At 40.6% G+C, this 20889-nt stretch overlaps 1 protein-coding gene across 1 annotated transcript in view; it reads left to right on the top strand.

The window, feature by feature from the left end:
* The first annotated feature begins 11808 nt into the window (after positions 1-11808).
* Positions 11809-20889, top strand: part of LOC124132601 (transmembrane protein 26-like) — a 32775-nt gene continuing 23694 nt past the window's right edge. The window contains exon 1 of the mRNA XM_046496587.2: positions 11809-12330. Within this exon, the coding sequence (XP_046352543.1) occupies positions 12137-12330 (194 nt within the window). The 5' untranslated portion in view covers positions 11809-12136. The remainder of the gene's footprint in view (positions 12331-20889) is intronic.

Below are 20889 nucleotides of genomic sequence, written 5' to 3'. Positions count from 1 at the left end.
TCTTCGGAGTTTAATTTCCTCATATTTGCTAATTTATTCGATCTAAAACACTGTAAGCCAGTGTTCGTCTATACTGATTTTGTGTCCAAGAATTTTTAAATGCACCATTGAAATCACTTTGCTCGGCCATTTGGCTTACAGTTGTTCAGCCAACAGGCGATTCTAAATGAAACCTGTATTTTAACATCTATCTAGACCTGGAAATTGCCAGTTTATATTGAACGTACATGTAACCGCTGATACATGTATGTTCCAATGTAAATGCCACATGTATACAGTTTTGTTTTGCACAATAATCCCACAGCAATTCCTGATTACGTATATACGTTTGTAAAGTTATGAAAAGTAGTACAAGAAAGGTCAAACTTCGCATACCAGCCAATCAAATGCCGAGTTGTCATAGCCGTTGTTACGTTACCTATTTTTCTCTTGTTGAAGATGTCGGTTTGCATGATAAATGTGCTGTAAGTGTGAGTCGTACTGAGCATTTGCTGTAAAAGTTAAATGAAGCGGCAAACACATTCCTTACATTTACCCATGCCTTCATCGCTGTTTCCCCCCAAAGTTGTATTCTAGAAGCACTCGTAAATAATTCCTCCGCGCCTTTAGCCGTTGACGTGAAGGACATTACAACGTCGTTTTTCGGATCATATTATGTGTGTATAACGGTAATGTCACACAGCTGAATTATTATATGTATTTCTAGTAAAATACAACATGCGCATTGATGCACTGATTTAAGTTCAATGACATGTGTGACCTATATCTTGTTGAAAGCAGAAGCGCCATAAAATGAACTCATACTAAAGTTAAAAGTTAAAGTTAAAGCCCCGACTCGCTGAAATACCTTAAAGGGAACTCACAATAATCATGCAAAAAAATGATAACCATCCAATAATTTTCTTCCGATCATAAACGGTCATAAACTAGCCTAAAACGTATTAATCTGTCAGCTCCTGGCGTAACGAAATTGAAATCAATTCGTCTTAATGACGTCCATCATTCGTATAAATAATGTCATTTATTGTTCGTTATATCCAACTTCGTTATATTCTCAAATGATACATGTATAATGTTACTTTACACCTACTAGATCTGCACAGATGGAAAATGCGTTCCCGAAAGGAGAACTTGATTGTATGTCATGTGTAGCGTGATGTACATCTATCCGATCAGTGCAGCTGTAAAATGCCTACCCGTAAAGAATGATGACGGTATGTCATGTTTAGCATACTTGACACCTACCCGATCTGCACAGCTTGAAAATGCGTACCCGTAAACATGAGTTGATTGTATGTCATATTTAGCGTACCCTACACCTACAAATCTGTCCAGCTTAAAATGCGTACCCGTAAGGGGGAGTTGGCTGTATATCATGTATAAGGGTACTCTACACCTACTCGGTCTGTCCAGCTGTAAGATGCCTACCCGTAAAGAGGAGATGGCTGTATGTAATATGTATAAAGGTATTCTTTTCCCACCCGATCTGTCCAGCTGTAAGATGCGTTCCTGTAAGGGGGAGTTGGCTGTATGTCATGTATAAGGGTACTCTACACCTACCCGATCTGTCCAGCTGTAAGATGCGTTCCTGTAAGGGGGAGTTGGCTGTATGTCATGTGTAGCGTACTTCACACCAACCCGATCTGTCCAGCTGTAAAATGCGTACCCGTAAGGTAGAGTTGGCTGTATGTCATGTATAAGGGTACTCTACACCTACTCGATCTGTCCAGCTGTAAGATGCCTACCCGTAAAGAGGAGATGGCTGTATGTAATATGTATAAAGGTATTCTTTTCCCACCCGATCTGTCCAGCTGTAAGATGCGTTCCTGTAAGGGGGAGTTGGCTGTATGTCATGTATAAGGGTACTCTACACCTACCCGATCTGTCCAGCTGTAAGATGCGTTCCTGTAAGGGGGAGTTGGCTGTATGTCATGTGTAGCGTACTTCACACCAACCCGATCTGTGCAGCTGTAAAATGCGTACCCGTAAGGTAGAGTTGGCTGTATGTCATGTATAAGGGTACTCTACACCTACCCGATCTGTCCAGCTGTAAAATGCGTACCCGTAAGGGGGAGTTGGCTGTATGTCATGTATAAGGGTACTCGACACCAACCCGATCTGTGCAGCTGTAAAATGCGTACCCGTAAGGGGGAGTTGGCTGTATGTCATGTATAAGGGTACTCGACACCTACCCGATCTGTCCAGCTGTAAAATGCGTACCCGTAAGGGGGAGTTGTCTGTAAGTCATGTATAAGGGTACTCTACACCTACCCGATCTGTCCAGCTGTAAGATGCGTACCCGTAAGGCGGAGTTGTCTGTATGTCATGTATAAGGGTACTCGACATCTACCCGATTTGTCGAGCTGTAAAATGCGTTCCTGTAAGGGGGAGTTGTCTGTATGTCATGTATAAGGGTACTCTACACCTACCCGATCTGTCCAGCTGTAAAATGCGTACCCGTAAGGGGGAGTTGTCTGTATGTCATGTATAAGGGTACTCTACACCTACCCGATCTGTCCAGCTGTAAGATGCGTACCCGTAAGGCGGAGTTGTCTGTATGTCATGTATAAGGGTACTCGACATCTACCCGATTTGTGCAGCTGTAAAATGCGTTCCTGTAAGGGGGAGGTGTCTGTATGTCATGTATAAGGGTACTCTACACCTACCCGATCTGTGCAGCTGTAAAATGCGTACCCGTAAGGGAGAGTTGTCTGTATGTCATGTATAAGGGTACTCTACACCTACCCGATCTGTCCAGCTGTAAAATGCGTACCTGAAAGGGGGAGTTGGCTGTATGTCATGTATAAGGGTACTCGACACCTACCCGATCTGTCCAGCTGTAAAATGCGTCCCCGTAAGGGGGAGTTGGCTGTATATCATGTATAAGGGTACTCTACACCTACCCGATCTGTCCAGCTGTAAAATGCGTACCCGTAAGGGGAATTGTCTGTATGTAATGTGTGACGATATTTTGATATCGAACCATCGGGAAACCCTTTGATTGTCAGGTACCGTCTTCCGCCAGAGGATATCGAATTCTCTCACTATCGTTCAAAAGATGATCTGTTTCATTAAGCTAGGTAATGTATTACTCTATCGCTTCGTGAACTGTGACTTCAGTCCTCTACACACATTTCGGGATGAATGAAAAGGTTCGTCAAATGGAATGAGATCCCGAAGTTCGTCTGGACTGCGCATGATTACGTTTTTATTAGTATCAATGTTTCTTCCAAATTTCAATAAGCATGCCATTCGCCTCAGCCAATGGATTCCACCTAAACTATACATGAATTATATTTGTCATAACTGCCTCAAGTTAGTTGTATGTTCTTCCTCTTACGAAGCGAGTTCAGTCGTCACGGAAGTATATGACGTCATCGATGACGTTATTGCATTCCAGATTGACGTCATGTCTGTCTAATAATGCTCTCGCTTACGTGACGAGAGAGTGCAACGGAATTTAATGTCTTTATATTGTTACAATGTCAATTAACATTACGGTTTATTAGTTTATAGATATATGACAATAATAACTTTTGAAAGCCCAAGCTAACGCCGTCATAATTACATGGAATTTCCAGGCATCAAATTCTCAACAACACTCGTAAGTCTGAAAACACAATGTTCATCTCTAATTTGATACTCTCAGGATTGCAATAGCGATGTAACGTACCTTGAGAATTGAGAAACAAATCATATACCCCTAAACAACGCCCTCTAATGTGTCATCGTTATGTCCCACGGGGTAAGGAAGATGTATATGAGGTATTATGTTAGAAGGATATAATATTCCATTGGCAACAAAAGATACTGTCACCGTAAGAATGATATCACAAAGCATCTTCTTTAAACTCGTTTGCTGTTAGCAAAACGTGACATAGTTATACCTTCAGCGGCCTTCATCACTAAAGTATATGAATGAATGAATGAATGAATGAATGAATGAATGAATGAATTTCTTTATTTCCTCCAGAGTTGAATCCGAAGATTTTACATGGGCAAGTACATTATTTACAATACATCAATGAAATTACTTGACTATATACAAAGAAATGATGTTATACACTGCTATGAATAAACAATTTACAATGTACATTTTGATAGCAGAAAGGTATCTAGTAGATATACATAAGGTAATTCTTTAAATTCCATATGAAGTGGCAGAAAGACAGTATGATGCTTTGCCAAGTATCGTAATCAAGTTCGTTTGTCAAGTCATGGACATCTGCACCGAGAAAGAATGAAAGCATATCATCATCGTCAAGCATATCTATTTTCACGTATACATCTACATCAAGTTTATCAATTAGGCATGAGAAGAAATTATTTCTGTCAGGCATAAACATTTCACAGTGCAAAATAATATGGCAATCATAGTCATAGCAATGTCTATTGCAATGGTTACATTCTTTCGACACTTTTGCTCTTGATCCGATTTTAATACAAAGTTGCAGGGGTTGTCTTAGATGTGGATAGAGATACATTACATTATAAAGAACATGCATTTGTAACCGTTTATGAATTTTATGGCATCGTGAAAGATCCGGTCTCTGTGCTAGTCTCTCTCTCCAGATGTACTGTTCATTCTCTGATAGACGTCTGATTACAAGAGCTCGCCAAGCCGATTTTGTTGGGAACGAACCGCTATCAGTGTATCCCTTTATATAGTTATCCAAATGGTATTTTTTAGCAGTATATAGAAGGATGTTACATATGCTTACTGGACGGCTAATATTGACAAAAGCGTTGGTAGCAATGTGAGCACAAAATAGGTCTTTTGTTATTGAGTTACAATCGTTATTGCAGAGCCTTCCTAATAATTGTAGTCTACATTTATCAATGTAGCCATTCATTGACCACATTCCCAAGTTAGAAATAGACGAATCGGTTGGATGTCTTTTACCAAATCCTTGTATATGACGAGCAAAGTAACGTTGTGTACATTCAATCATTTCAAGTTCTTTACCGTAAAAGGCTGGTAACAATTCACATCCATAAAAACTTGTAGATAAAATCATTCTTTTCCATATATTGACACATGCAACTGGGTGGAGGTCTGAGTCGTTGAGGCCGAGTGATCGTAGTGAATTAACACTTTTTCTTGCTTTTGAGCAACATGTCATGATTCTTTCTTTACAGGATAAATTATTGTTTATGATTATTCCGCCATATTTGACGGAGTCGGAAGTGTCAATTATTGCATCGCCAAATTTGTAGGTTACTATAGATATATGACAATAATAACTTTTGAAAGCCCAAGCTAACGCCGTCATAATTACATGGAATTTCCAGGCATCAAATTCTCAACAACACTCGTAAGTCTGAAAACACAATGTTCATCTCTAATTTGATACTCTCAGGATTGCAATAGCGATGTAACGTACCTTGAGAATTGAGAAACAAATCATATACCCCTAAACAACGCCCTCTAATGTGTCATCGTTATGTCCCACGGGGTAAGGAAGATGTATATGAGGTATTATGTTAGAAGGATATAATATTCCATTGGCAACAAAAGATACTGTCACCGTAAGAATGATATCACAAAGCATCTTCTTTAAACTCGTTTGCTGTTAGCAAAACGTGACATAGTTATACCTTCAGCGGCCTTCATCACTAAAGTATATTGTCTTCATGGCGTGTGATTGGTGGCTGGCTGTGTTCAGAGGCTGTGCGGATGGTTGACCATTGTTGATGTTAAGTAACCGTGGGATCTGGTGTCAACATCACAGTGACAAGGGTTTTTTCTTCTTATTCATTTTGTCTCCTAGTTTAGCTTATAATGGAGCCAGTCATGTAGATTTTACATAACTCAAAGAATGACATGTGTAATTGAAGAAATAAGACACTCACACCTTATGGCCCTGCTGGTTTTCGTACTAGGATTACCCATTTTACATTGAAATTCGGAAGACGAAAGAAAGGTAAACTTTATCATGTTTGTGCATCTGATTGATAATGTAGCATTAAGGAATGTGTCACATTGCTGTGTAATACAATGGGTATTTAGATAATGGTTGGTAATAGTGTAAGACACGACACATATAACGGAATGTCATATAACACACACAACACAACACAACACAACCACTCCCAACCTGTGTCAGAACTACCTTCATCAGTTCTCCGTCACTTCGCCACAAACACCAACGCCATCATCATCATCATCATCATCATCATCATCATCATCATCATCATCGCCATCATCATTATCATCATCATCATCATCATATTCATCATCATCATATTCATCATCATATTCATCATCATCATCATCATTATCATCATCGCCGTCATTGTCCAAAACCATCAGACCGCCTCCGCACTACCTTCATCAGTCCTCCGTCACTTCGCCTCAAACACCAACGCCATCATCATATTCATATTCATCATATTCATATTCATCATCATCATCACATTCATCATCATCATCATCATCATCATATTCATCATCATCATCATATTCATCATCACTATCATTATTCAAAACCATCAGACCGCCTCCGTGGTCTAGTGGTAGAGCGTCCGCTGGGAGAACGGAAGGTCTGGGCTTCGATCCCCGGCCGAGTCATACCAAAAGACATTAAACAATGGTACTTCTTGTTACCCTGTCTGGTGCCGGCATTAAGGGGCTAAAACAAGGACTGGTCGGCTCGGAATCAGTATACTGTGTCTGAGTGGGATATTCATGTTAAAGGGGCGGTCGGGTAGCCTAGTTGTTAAAGCGTTCGCTCGTCACGCCGAAGACCCGGATTCGATTCCCGACATGGGTACAAAGTGTGAAGCCCATGATATTGCTGGAATATTGCTAAAAGCGGTGTAAAAGCATACTCACTCACTATTAATGTTAAACTGCGGCATGGTATCTATCAACACTGGCTTTAAATACTTAGATCGACATCATCATATTTACACTTTAGAATAATGCATGTTATGGACATAGTCATTATCAAGAAATTTCAAAGTTATTCAAAATCCATTCTATGATCATGCAGAAGACTAAAGCATACAATGATATTATCCTAACCTAGTGAATGCATGTAATATTATGATAAATGCAGTCGGTAATAGCTGAGCTTATTCGAATGGCCTGGCTCTGAGTAATTCACTGCAGTTGAGGCCATGCCTATCACGTGCACCCACTGGTTTAAATGTACAGTAACACAACCAGGAACGGATACAGGATGGGGGAGGAGGGAGTGGGGGTTGCGGAAGCTGGGTGACATGCATGAGAGAGAAGTGAGCAACTGTTCCGCCTGAACCAGAGGAAAATCTAGACTTCCTCCATTTGGACTTTTGTATAATAGAAAGGGCTGGGCGAAAGGGATAATAATATGGTTCAGGGACTGTGAAACAGACTAGCTTTCAATCAGCACGAATAAATCTTTCCACGACAGTTAATGATATACGTACGCCATACTCGAACAACCATATTTATCACCAAAAACGAAACTAAGTATTTTGAAAATGTGTATTCGTAATAGTACATGTAGGAACATATTGTACCTCGTAATTCCCATAGTTTTCCATTTGTTAATCAGTGAGATTATACTCTCACACGACACCGGGTGTTCGCGAACTATTTGTGGAAATGTCTATCGCTAGCCAGCTCGGAAGATGTGTCTCTGGATGATGTGATGCCCTCTAATTAATAGACAGAAACGTTGCACATGGCTGGGACAACGTCTTGAAAGCCCATCTGGTATTAATTCACAAGCTCGTATAGCAGTTTAAGTTCCCACGGTCCAAATTTATTCCATTATTAAGACAATCGGTGCAACGTATATATTATGTTACTCTAAACGCTTACTATAACATTATGAGAACGTTTCAGCATGTTCCTTGATGTCGGAATCACAGTCCGGCGAACGTAATTGGATGGTTCCTGAAATCAGAGGAAATAAATCTACATATGTACACTTATCTCAAAGTTTTAAAGGGGACCGGTGTCATTGGATTGTTAATTATCCAGTTAACTGATGCACTGTATAATTCAACATTTTTCTGTTATCTATGAAAAATAAATCGAAAATGCGAGCGAAATAAATTTACATAATAACGATTTAGTTTCGTCAAATATTGTCCTAGACAGATATGGTAACAGTGTTGGAATTCACCCTCATAATGTTTGTAGGTTTCTCAGCACCATACCTGCCTGTGGGTTGTCTGAACTCGATTGTTAACAGGCCGCCGCCGTAACTATGCAGGATTATTGCTGGGTGCGGCGTTAGGCAACAAATAAACGACTACTTTTTCATGAAAATATGTGTGAGTACCGGGTGCTACCGGTAGAGCAGGATAACGTGAACCCATTTCGCAAACACCCGGTGTCATCACTGATTTCGGTGATCCATTCATATAATTTGTATCGCTACATTTTGGTCATCGTCTACGACTTTCCTCCCACGTCAAGGTGACGCGTCGAATATAATTGAAATGATGTTGAGACTCACTCACCCAAGGGTTAGAATTAAAGCATTTATCTCGGTCATTGAAACAGGTCTAAAACGGCCCATCACATCATTTATGCAAGCTATATCGTTTCTTATTTTCACATTTCTGTTAACCACCAACCCTTGATTCCCAATGTACACCAAGAAGAATAAACCTCTATGCCAGTGTGTGGTGTGCCTTATTACATTTTCATCCTAGATGACTCTGAAAGAATGAACTTAACGAAGTCTGCAATGATGCATGAACAAGACTTATTTACCATTGGTGTAGATATATTGTAGCGACACTGACGTTGAAATGTTTGCAATTCAGTTTGTGTAAACCAGGGTTCAAGGCTAAAATGTAATAAAGAAACTCATTTCAAACTCAAGGCTTATCTCTCTCAACTGACAATGGTTAAATTCATGGCCAAGGTAATACGCCATCTTCGGTATTCGCCTACAAAAGATGGTTTCTCGTCCAGGGTCAAGAGTCAACGTATTAACGAACAGAAGCACGTTTCTTTGTTCAACCGAAATGAACGGGTTTACCCGACGCACAGCTTGAAGAGAAATATGATTATTTTTTCGAAAAAGGGATGAGGTATATCATGCTGTGTCAATTGTATACCTGAGATATTGGAAATATATTACTCTTATTGGTCTTAAATTGATGTCGTCAAATAAAACTATTTAATGAGTGAGTGAGTGAGTTGGGCTTAACGCCGCTTTTAACAGTATTCCAGTTATATCGCGGCGTGTCAGCTTAATGTGGGAGGAAAGCCCGAAGTGATGCAGGTCTCAGACGTTTACCACTTCGGTGAAACCCACGAGCACGGGTATGGTGCTGACAAACCTAGAAACATAATCGGGGCGAACCGTGATTCGAACCCACAATCATAGGTTTCTGGTGTGCCCAAGGGACGCACCTCTGCACAGGGACGCGCCTTAGACAACTGGGCCACCCGTGCCCCCTATTTAATCTGTCTATATATACTAATAACGCTTATATATGTATCGCTTGAATATTTTGTGTTAACGAAAAGGAATTCCCCATCTAATATCACCAAAAGAATTCATGTTTAAATGGGGTTTTAATCAAATGTTAAATGAAAGGAAACAGATTTTCTTAATTGTCCTGTTGATGTCCTGTAATCTATCAAAACGTGGGTACTGAATGTAACAGATTTAATGTAATTGTATGTTTTTAAAATGTTTTATAATTAATTAAATAAACCCACAAACCCTTTCCATATCCAATAGAAATCCCTGCATAAAGCAGAGTCGATTGTACGATTCCGACTATATCATGAGCATGTGTTTATGAATCACAATGTGTTTATGAATTACTATATAATAAAGACCGCCTACGCGGTCTTGTGGTAGAGCGTCCGCCCGGATCCCCAGCCGCGTCATACCAAAAGACGTTAAAAGATGGTACTTGTTGTTACCCTGTGTGGCGCTCGGCATTAAGGGGCTAAAACAAGGACTTGTCGGCTCGGAGTCAGTATACTGCGTCTGAGTGGGATATTCATGTTAAACTGCGGCATGGTATCTCAGTGAGCTAGCACTATAAATCGGCATCAGTCCGGACTAGTACAAGCAGCCACACAAACACACACACGTACATGTACGTCGCTATATAAGTACAATAATCCTGGAAGCGACGTTAAACCCCATTTCACCTCACCTCACCTATATAAGAAAGATATGTTAAGATAACAATCAGAATATGTGTTCCTATCCGATAATTATATATATATATATTGCAAATTGCAGTGACAAATTTATGGATGATTAATATTTCCAGCCTTTACATCCTATGGGTAATAATTCACATTGTGTACATAGACACAGCCACCACATGTGACAAACTCTTCTAACAGGATGTGACCAACATTTCCTAACAATTAAACGCTTTGCTGATTGTTCTATTGATGCTAAGTTTAGCAGGATACATTAGAGGAAATGGAACGTACTGTTATTAAACGTGACCAAAGGTACATGCAGATCATTTGATCTCGTCACGCTACTCACAGTCCCCGATACAAAAATGTAATATATGAGCGATTTTTCATATGTTTTAATAATTACCATCTAGAGATATTGGGGTAGTCTAGAGATTGAAGCGTAAGCTCTAATATTCGATGATACGGTTTCGATAACCATGTACTGGTTATACTGGGCTCCAATATCACACACACCCTGGGCGGTGGGGTTGTCTTGTGGTTAAAGCGTTCGCTCGTCACCCCGCAGACGTAGGTTCGATTCCCCACATGGGTACAATGTGTGTAGCCCATTTCTAATGCCCCCCGCAGTGATATTAATGGTATAATGCTAAAAGCTGCATGAAACCATACTCCAGCACTCACTCACTCACTCACTCACTCACTCACTCACTCACTCACTCAAATCCTGTTTAGACCGGTTCCTCTATCCATCTATTTATTAGAACTGTCATCTAATGTAAAACTTAGTTTTCAGAATACATGAAACAGATAATCGGGTTTTTCAGCCACACAGTGCAAACGTTTCTTTTATCAGTGGTTTCGTATTAATCGATCATGGACCAGACACACCAATGGCTGATAGCTTAAGTTGCGATCAGCGTCGTTTGGGTACGCAGACTAACATTGACTGAGTAGGGTGTAATGCTCCAGGATCAGATTCCGCACGGGAATGCAAGTGGATATTTGTATTCACTGCATATACAATGAGTGAGTGAGTGAGTATGGTTTTACGGCGCTTTTAGCAATGTTCCAGCAATATCACGGCGGGGGACACCAGAAATGGGCTTCACACATTGTACCCATGTCGGGAATCGAACCCGGGTCTTCGGCGTGACGAGCGAACGCTTTAACCACTAGGCTACCCGACCGCCCCACTGCATATACAAACATATACGATCCCTTTTATATCGTGAACGTATAATGCTTTGTGAGACTAAGCAAACGAAACCTGTTGACGTGAAACACTACATTGAATGTCCCTGCGACATAAAACCGCCATGTAAGTGGAATATGGGACACAGTTAAAAAAAGTCACACATCTGGAATGCAGATTCCCTATTTGCCATGACATCCCGTACGTCGTGCCTGCTAGTGCATGCCTTTTCAAATGACGTGCGAATATATTCAAATAATATATCATCCGTTCTTTCAAAAACATGACATTACCACCTATATAAAGTAATAAAATGGCTAGTGTCGCTTGATGATAAAAGCTTCGGACAATCGCCAAGGACCATGTCGTGCGTTACTTCCACACAATGAAGTGTATTGACAACGAGCATGCTAGGATCTATAGAGGATGTCATATAGGACAGATAAAAGATCCAATACTTTCACAATATATAATCACATGGCCCCAACTGGCCCTCGCATGCACCAAACAGCCACAAGAGCGCCCCGGTGTGAGGGTAGCTACGAGGCGGGGCTAAGAGCCTAGATGTAGCATCGTGTTACAAGCCAATGGGTAAACTAGGATAAATACCCGACTAGTGGGTACCGGCTCCCAATACCTTACTTCAGGGGCGGGAGACCGAATCTATGCGGAACTAAATCTCGAGGGGTGAGACAAGGTGCTCACCTACATTCAACAGCAGTCCCTCCGTTTGTACTGAAACAGGTCGGCCGCGCTGAGTCGTCCTCGTGTAGAACGTGTGTATAGACAAACTGGGCACCTGGGTTTAATCCTACGAATGCATGATGGCCACGATGAATATAATCAAGGCGGTGACCGTTAGATTGGTATTGTTTTTGCACACTATTGTGGCCATCTGGAGAGTGACCGATGTCTGGCAGAATGACCAGTTCTGGCTACTGACACTGGCCACAGTGCCTTTCATTATAGAAGGAATATACGTGGTTGTGAAGAAAGAGGGCATCGAGTGGAAATGGTAAGTACAGTTAGGATTATCCCTCGATATTAGACGGAGGACGTGTTCTAATTTGAATGTGTTTTAAACATGCACTGTCCATTCGACACCGGTTTCTAAACACTCACCCATTGTTTAACAGAACATATACAATGAAATGTTATGTTAACTGATACACTATATAATTTTACATTTTTCTGATAGTTATCAAAATTCAATTGAAGATAACACAATTACATGAAAACGGTCTAGTTTCGTCAAATATTATCCATATGTGGTAATAGTATATAACCAAATGAAACCGATGTTAATAATTGATATTCCATCAGTGAACAATAACTACATTTCTATCATATTATGGGTTCGAATCCCTGTTCGCCCCGATTATGTTTCTAGGTTTGTCAGCACCATACCCGTGCTCGTGGGTTTCACCGAAGTGGCAAATGTCTGAGACCTGCATCACTTCGGGCTTTCCTCCCACATTAAGCTGACACGCTGCGATATAATCGTTTCTATCATATTAAGTATCACTATCATAACAATATTCGTAGCAAATCATTAAATATATGAAAACAAATATGAATATACTAAGCCAGGTACATATCCTTTGAATTGTTGGTAGGTTGACCATTCAGTAATTTACGATGCAACAGTGAGCGTAACATGTCCGTGTCAGAAACAGGAAAGACATGTTCCGAAACTACCCACACACCAGTCACCAGATGACGCGTGTATATATTTGTATCTGAATGCTTCTGCCTTCAAACAGCTGTACACGGACTTTGAATGGAATGACTAACTCCTTGAATAATCATTTAAGGAATGTGTGTATATGTATTATATTTACCTGTCATAAAGTTTATACCATGTCCTTTACCTCATTCACTGCAAGCTCCTTGAAAGGACATAAACATGTACTTTATACATTCGGTTTACAATGTATTCCGTATGAGGGTCTACCTAGCCCACGGTTAAATGCCTGATTCATTTTGAAGGCCAATATCCCCCAAGGTCGTTGAGTAATTGAATATTAAACTTCATACATTCAAATCCTACTTGTGAGGAAAGCATGTACACACGTTTGTCAGAGAGTCAAGTGTGTAATTTCACAATCTTCCTAATTCCGTTGTGGTTTTGAACGCAGAAAACGGGAACTTATCTCTCTTGTTAATCATTTCAAGATTCATCAAACATAAACATTGTACTCTGCTATTCTAAAATTCTTACCTAAGGGATGTTCGTGTTTGATGTTACATCCCTGTGGTCTGGTGTTCACGGCCATTAAGATAAACATCTCAGTTTCAAGGTAGACCTCCGGCTGTTTCTGAACACCGATATAAGTTCGCCTTCACCTATGTCTAATGTCTAATATCCTGCAGGTGGGAAGACCATAGTACATGGGAACTGAATGTCCGCGTGTTCTTACTCATGTCGATATCATATTGTCATTAACGTTCGTAAACCCATCTCAGCCTAGAGGATATGTGCTTTCAAGTATCTCTTATCGAATTAACCAATGTGCTCAATTCCTGTTAAAGTGTTTGAATGTATACTTTCAAAGGAGATTAAGCACTTCAACTTTTACTGAAGACGCTGGTCTTATAGGACTAAATTCCACATTTCCTACACACGCTGAAGTAGATATTGTCATTAAAACGGTATATGTTTAAAAAGCAACGTGCCATCTCACGATAGGTAGGCAGATTGCCTCATAAGATAGATCATTTCTAGTCTGCAAATAAAACCGTCAGCAGACAATGTCAATTCTCTTTGAATGCATTTTAACAAAGGCTTGTTTAATTTTATATTCGTGGGAGGACCATGCACTACACGTAACCGTGAGTTGGCGTTATTCAATATCCTGATTCATCAGACAATTTCAAAGGACAACATCGTTTACGTCTTTCCGCCCATTTCAGGGTCATCACGATCTGGTAAATGCATAACTTGCAGTAAGTTATTCAGGGACCTTGAATTTGAAGTGCAATCGAACCAGGTATAATCCTCGTTCAAATGAAGGTGTCCCAGGCCTAAACACTTAAACACTGTTCCACCAAACACAACACTGTTCCGCCTTCTGGACAGCGTTGCGTGGATAGGAACGTGAAATTAGATGGTCTGTAGGATGACAATAGTGAGGAATTTGTGATATATTTATAATAATTTGGAAAAGGTGATTCTTTAACGACAAAGGAGGGATGTAATTGGATATTCTTCGAGATTATTACTAAAATGTATTTACTAGACTGTACCCACCTTCACTCACTGCTAATTATTTGTCATTTTGTCGGACAGTAAGTATCCCAAATGTCATTCTTCCTTACAGACGGTTAATGTGTGATACCTACATATGTGCTTGGGTGTGTGTACCGTTTGTTCTTAACTTCCACTATTTCGCTGGTATATGAAGAGATGCAACATTGTTGTATCTTTGATGACGAGGAAACATGCAGTAGGTCTTAAAAGACACAGTGGCAAATATGGGGTACCTTGGTAGCGTTGTAGAACTAGAATTGGTCTTCAGCAACCCATGCTTGTCGTGAGAGGCGACGAACGGGATCGTGTGGGCAGGCTCGCTGCATGTCATCCTTTCCCAATTGCGTCGATCGATGCTCATAATATCAATCACTTGATTGCCTGGTCCAGACTCGACTATTTACAGACCACCGTCATATAGCTGGAATATTGCTGAGTGGGGCGTTAAACAACAAACACACAAACATTACAGGAACACATTGCTTTGGGAATCATTCCAGTTCACACTTCAATCACAAGACTACCCTACCACTTCCATCTTCCCGAGGCAAGCGAGTTAACTGACTATTAAAAGTCCAGTTTCCACCCTTGCCAACGAGCTAGCGGTGCACATGCTTTGCAAATCCTGCAATCGACCGAAATCTGCAAGAGTTTAGGAACCGGATTTCGATTTCGTTGCGCGAATTTGATTGGACTATGCATAGACTCGTTAGTCCAGCCGAATTGTAACTTACTCCATAATACCAGCCTAGTTCGGCAAGGGTGGAAACTGGACTTTAATAGTCAGTTAACCCTCTTGCCTCGAAAAGATGACCACTTCAGTCTATAACCAAACGTAACTGCAATGCGAACAAAGATACTCAACAAGAAGAACAGAATCTCCTACAGAATCTACAGAATCTACAGAATCTACAGAACATTGTAATAACGAAGTTGACATCCATAGATTCTCCCTCTTATGTGCATCACTTCCTGATGCAATTCAAAGACTTGATACAGTACAGTGTTGATTACACAATAATATAAGATAGCTATGCGATAAATCGCAAAGAACAATGAAGAACCAAGCGTGTTTTATTTCACGATAAAACATTGTTCTATCATGAAGTCATTTCTGGAGATTCTAATATGTGCTAATATATTTGACGACGTTATTTTTGAGAGGGAGGTGTCTTGTAAGTAGTTCCCCAAATACGTAGCTGGTCTACGCAGATAAACGCAGTGGCCGAACGATCAGATATGACAATCGGTATTAGAAGAAAAGGTATAGATGTTTGACGTGAGGAGTGTATTTATGCGGAAGATACCGACCTTTACCCACCTGTTTGTTCAATAGACTTGTCCAATATTGCAGGGGTCGGATTGTATTCAGGGAGTCATCATTATTTAAATACGGGTAAATAGTTTTAAAGCTTGTACATTTTATCAACGTCTTTAAATAGGCTGTACATAATGTTGATATCTCATATCGCAGCCCCGAGTGGTTATTCTCCCTGTAGTGTTTTATGGTACGATAGACGTCGTTTATTTCTTTAGTAAAATGTCATTAAAATGTAAGGATAGCTATGTACGGGTGTGTGTAACCGAGGTTAAGGGACGTTTAAAAAAACTGATCAGTATTGAAATGTAAACTGCAAGGATTAAGTAATAACTGTTGTTGGATGAGAGATACAACGAACTGCATGAAACACACAATAGTGCATGCCTAGTTTATACTCATATGACATTGTTTACCCTATCGTCGATGTTAAGTACACGTATACTCGTATTTGGTATACTCCCCAGGGAGCTGATAATGCAATTCGCATGCTGACTGATCCGTCGGCCTGGGTCACAATATCCGATGCTATCAGGAGACATAGTGTCAAGTTTAATATATTTTCTGCTATACTGCCATGTCGACAGAGCGAGTGAGTTGCAATTGTTTGTTGTTGTTTATTGACCAATGTATGCAGTTGAAACGTTACCGTGATACACTGGGTTCATTATAGTACCTTGTTTATGTTCGCCACATATTTGTGCTGATAGAAAACTGTTTAATTGTCATTACATCTAAAGCTTGGATGTTTACATGAATAAATGCTCATGCTCTTAATGTACACTTTTATTGAACGATCAAACACGTTCAACGTGTTCGCATGCACCAACTAAAGAATGAACTTACCATCATATTAGAGCGTTGTTTTATGTGACATAATAATCAATAAAACCGGGTGATAATAGTGAGTGAGTCGGGTTTAACGCCACTTTTATCAGTATTCCAGTTATATCACGGCGTGTCAGCTTAATGTGGGAGGAAAGCCCGAAGTGATGCAGGTCTCAGACATTTACCATTTCGGTGAAACCCACGAGCACGGGTATGGTGCTGACAAACCTAGAAACATAATCGGGGCGAACCGGGATTCAAACCCACAATCATAGGTTTCTGGTGTGCCCAAGGGACGCAACTCTGCACAGCGAATCGCGGCGCCTTAGACGACTTGGCCACCCGTGCCCCCTCCGGGTAATAATAACTAAAAACATGTCCAATATCATAAGAAATTATAGCTGTAAAATGGAGATTTCATTGCACGATTCCGACAATATCATAAGCATGTGTTTATGAATCCCTATCAAAACACTATCAAAAAATGATGATACCAGGTTTCGGGAACCATCATATCAATGATGTACATATGATACAACCCTGTTTACTCGAACAAGTTTTACCCCACATATATTGCATAAGACGATGTAAATGTGTAGACTCGGCCCTATGGTCTAATATCGGCATTCTGTTGTCTCGAACTACGGATAAACACATAATGAAATGGTCTGGGATACTTCGAGTTAAGAAGAAGTCATTGTATGTCAATACAAGCATATGAATACATCAGTGTGTCAAACATTGTAAATCTTCATAATGTCCCTCGAAACGATAAATCTGGCTCTCACGATCTCATGAGCATGGTGACTTCGAAATCTTCCTCCGCTGTCATTGTTGATAGATGATAATGATCACAACTTGGCACACTGAGTATAATACACGCTGACCAGACATGAGACCTATAGGCACTCTACCTGTTTGTCCAGGCAGCTAAAAGCCACCCAACCACCAGCTAAACTGTTTGATAACACCAACCCACGAAAACCTTTTTAAGACTTGTTTTTTGTGCAGTGTGTACATAGTGTGTCCTTATTTCAATTTCTTTTGAGCAATGTTGACCTACTTTGTCGGGGCGGGTGAATTAGGTGACATGGAGGTTTTGTAGACCTGAAAGACATTCAAGTGATGGAGGACGCACTGTAGAGTGTCTTTGTTCGGAGACTTTGTATAAGGGGTACTCTATTGAACATTCCTTATGACACTGGGATTGTTTTGATATCATTATGTACCATGGTGCCATCGTACTGTTGGATTACTGCATTACAAAGTATATTGTCTCTCAGCACGCCTGACCAAGAATAAACTGTTCATTACTGTGAAGGGGCGGTCGGATAGCCTAGTGGTTAAAGCGTTCGCTCGTCACGCCGAAGACCCGGGTTCGATTCCCGACATGGGTACAATGTGTGAAGCCGCTTTCTGGTGTCCGCCACCATGATATTCCTGGAATATTGCTAAAAGCGGCGTAAAACCAAACTCACTCACTCACTCATTACTGTGAAAAAGTATCTTACAATATGTCACATGAATCATTATTATTATAATTGTTATTGGCGGTCCGGATGTTTAACAAAGCCAAATAACAGCCACTTATTGCGATACTATATTATGCTGGTAATTTGATTATATTATGCTGATAATTTCCAGGCCGGTATATAAATACTCAGAGGCAGAGAGTGGCAATAGTTACGTAAAGTAAACCATTTAACAGGGATGAAAACCACTTTACGCAACTACTGGGTATTAACGTTTTGTGATGAGGGTGGGGATGGATAGTATATGTTCAAACTCTTTGGCTGCGGATAAGGACGACGACAAACAAGTGAAAGAAGTCACCAGGCGAATGAAATAATATAATCAAACAAACTGATACACAAAACATATCATCTGAACGCCGAGGGGCGGTGGGGTAGCCTAGTGGTTAAAGCGTTCGCTCGTCACACCGAAGACCCGGGTTCGATTCCCGACATGGGTACAATGTGTGAAGCCCATTTCTGGTGTCCCCCGCCGTGATATTGCTGGAATGTTGCTAAAAGCGGCGTAAAACCCAACTCCCTCAATCACTCACTCTAAACGCTGAGGCGTCCAATGTGATGGTGGCTGGCATTTTGCTATTCTGGTGCCATCACTGACTTTCGGTCGTCCATGCGTACGTTTTTCACGGCTGTTTTTGCCTTATATGTGCCTAGTGGGGGCTGTTTCCTCGGAAGGGGATGATTGGGGTTGGTTGTTATCTAGCGTTGTCGTTTAGCACTCAGTTAATTTAGTCGACGCGGTCAACAACAATAGTTTAATCCCCACGACACATTCAGCAGTGTATTCTCAAAGGTGAAATGAGTGCGTGAGTGAGTATGGTTTTACGCCGCATTTAGCGATATGCCAGCAATATCACGGCAGGGGACACCAGAAATGGGTTCGCACATTGTACCCATGTTGGGATTCGAAACCGGGTCTTCGGCGTGTCGAGCGAACTCTTTACTACTAGGCTACCCGACCGCCCAAAAGGTGAAAAGCTGTTTCTATTCATCTTATTACTGAAAAATATTCTTTTTAATGTTTCTGTTGTTGTTGTTGTTGTTGTTGCTGCTGCTGCTGCTGCTGTTGATCAAAACAATTATACAATCAAATGACAGGTATATTTCTTGAACGAGTTCTGTTTAGTACAGATAATTATTACATATTTAACCCCAATTACCATGTCTGGAACGAGGCATAATAGAGCATAGGTCTTCTTTAGTGAACAGATACATTATCTGCACGCATTAACCTTTGAGGAACCAAATCCCTAAATGTTTCCCAGAAAATAGATTAAATATACAGAGAGTATTAAAAGCAGATTTCCAGAGCAGATATACACAACCTATGTCAAAAGCAGGTCAATAGACAGGTTGTGTTCATCAGGGCTCCCAGGATAGCTGTGTCAGCATCTCTGGCATCACTGGTAATGTCAAAGGTGAAGATGCTGCTTGCAACTGGGTCGCTCCTGGAAGGGGGAAGGAAGTGCGAACGCCGTGAATGTGGGGCACGTGTGTGTTTCGTTGTATATGTGAAGTCTGAGGTTCATCTGAAAGGGGCGAAGTTAAATTTGATTTACAATTTATTCAAGAGATGACGAGAAAGGATGTGTAATGTATCTTGACTTGATCGTTCATCAAATGTCCAGGTTATTAGTATAGCTTTTATGCTTGCTGTTTTATAGAATAGAATACAGGCATTTATGGTATAAGTAATTATAATGGCATAAGGGAGTGAGCGTGTGGGATTTTGTAGCGTAGACAGCGAGATCAGAGCATGGTCATTGCAGAAGTTGACCATGGACTTTACAGCTGTGTCGACATTTTGCATGTGGGACATTGGCAGTCACCACTGCAATTTCGTTGACATTTCAGGGTTGCCACATTGACATTTCAACTGGGACATGGTGACATGTTACAACGTCGTTTCAGCTGTGGTACGGTGATATTTCAGCTGTCTCACTTTGACATTTCAGCTATATAATGGTAACGTTTGAGCTATGTAAGGGTCACGTGTTATCTAAGTCACGTTGACGTTTCAATTATAATGAACGTCTCAACTATGTCACGGCGCCGCCTCAACTGTGTCCTCAACCAGGAACTGAAAGTGAACACAATTTCCAGAGGAACATCCTCAGTGGTTCTCGTTTATCTAGAATGTATTGCTCTGTATGCATTTTCATGGCATTAATGTAATATAACTCTCTATACTGTATATACGTGGATATCAAATAACACGAGGGCATGCAGTACATAGATCCTGTGATGGAGTGTGATAGAATCGAGCAACAGCGTCAGATATTGTACCGGGGTAGAATAGGTCTTCAGCAACCCATGCTTGCCGTAAAAGGTGACTATGCTTGTCATAAAAGGCGACTAACAGGATCGGGTGGTCAGGCGACTGACTTGGTTGATGCATGCCATCGATCCCAATTGCGTGGATCGATGCTCATAATATCAATCACTGGATTGTCTGGTCCAGACTCGATTATTTACAGACCGCCGTCATATAACTGGAATATTGCTGAGTGCGGCGTTAAACAACAAACCAACCAAACCAAACCAATATTGTAATAAATGACAATCATATCTAAATATATTCCTTTGCCGATTATATAACTAGGTTAAACAATCGGCACACATACAACGAAATACTAAAGTTTCACA

Source organism: Haliotis rufescens, unplaced genomic scaffold (assembly GCF_023055435.1).
Source record: "Haliotis rufescens isolate VD_foot unplaced genomic scaffold, xgHalRufe1.0.p SCAF_11, whole genome shotgun sequence".
Classification (NCBI taxonomy): Eukaryota; Metazoa; Mollusca; class Gastropoda; order Lepetellida; family Haliotidae; genus Haliotis; species Haliotis rufescens.
This window is presented reverse-complemented; position numbering and strand designations above follow the sequence as displayed.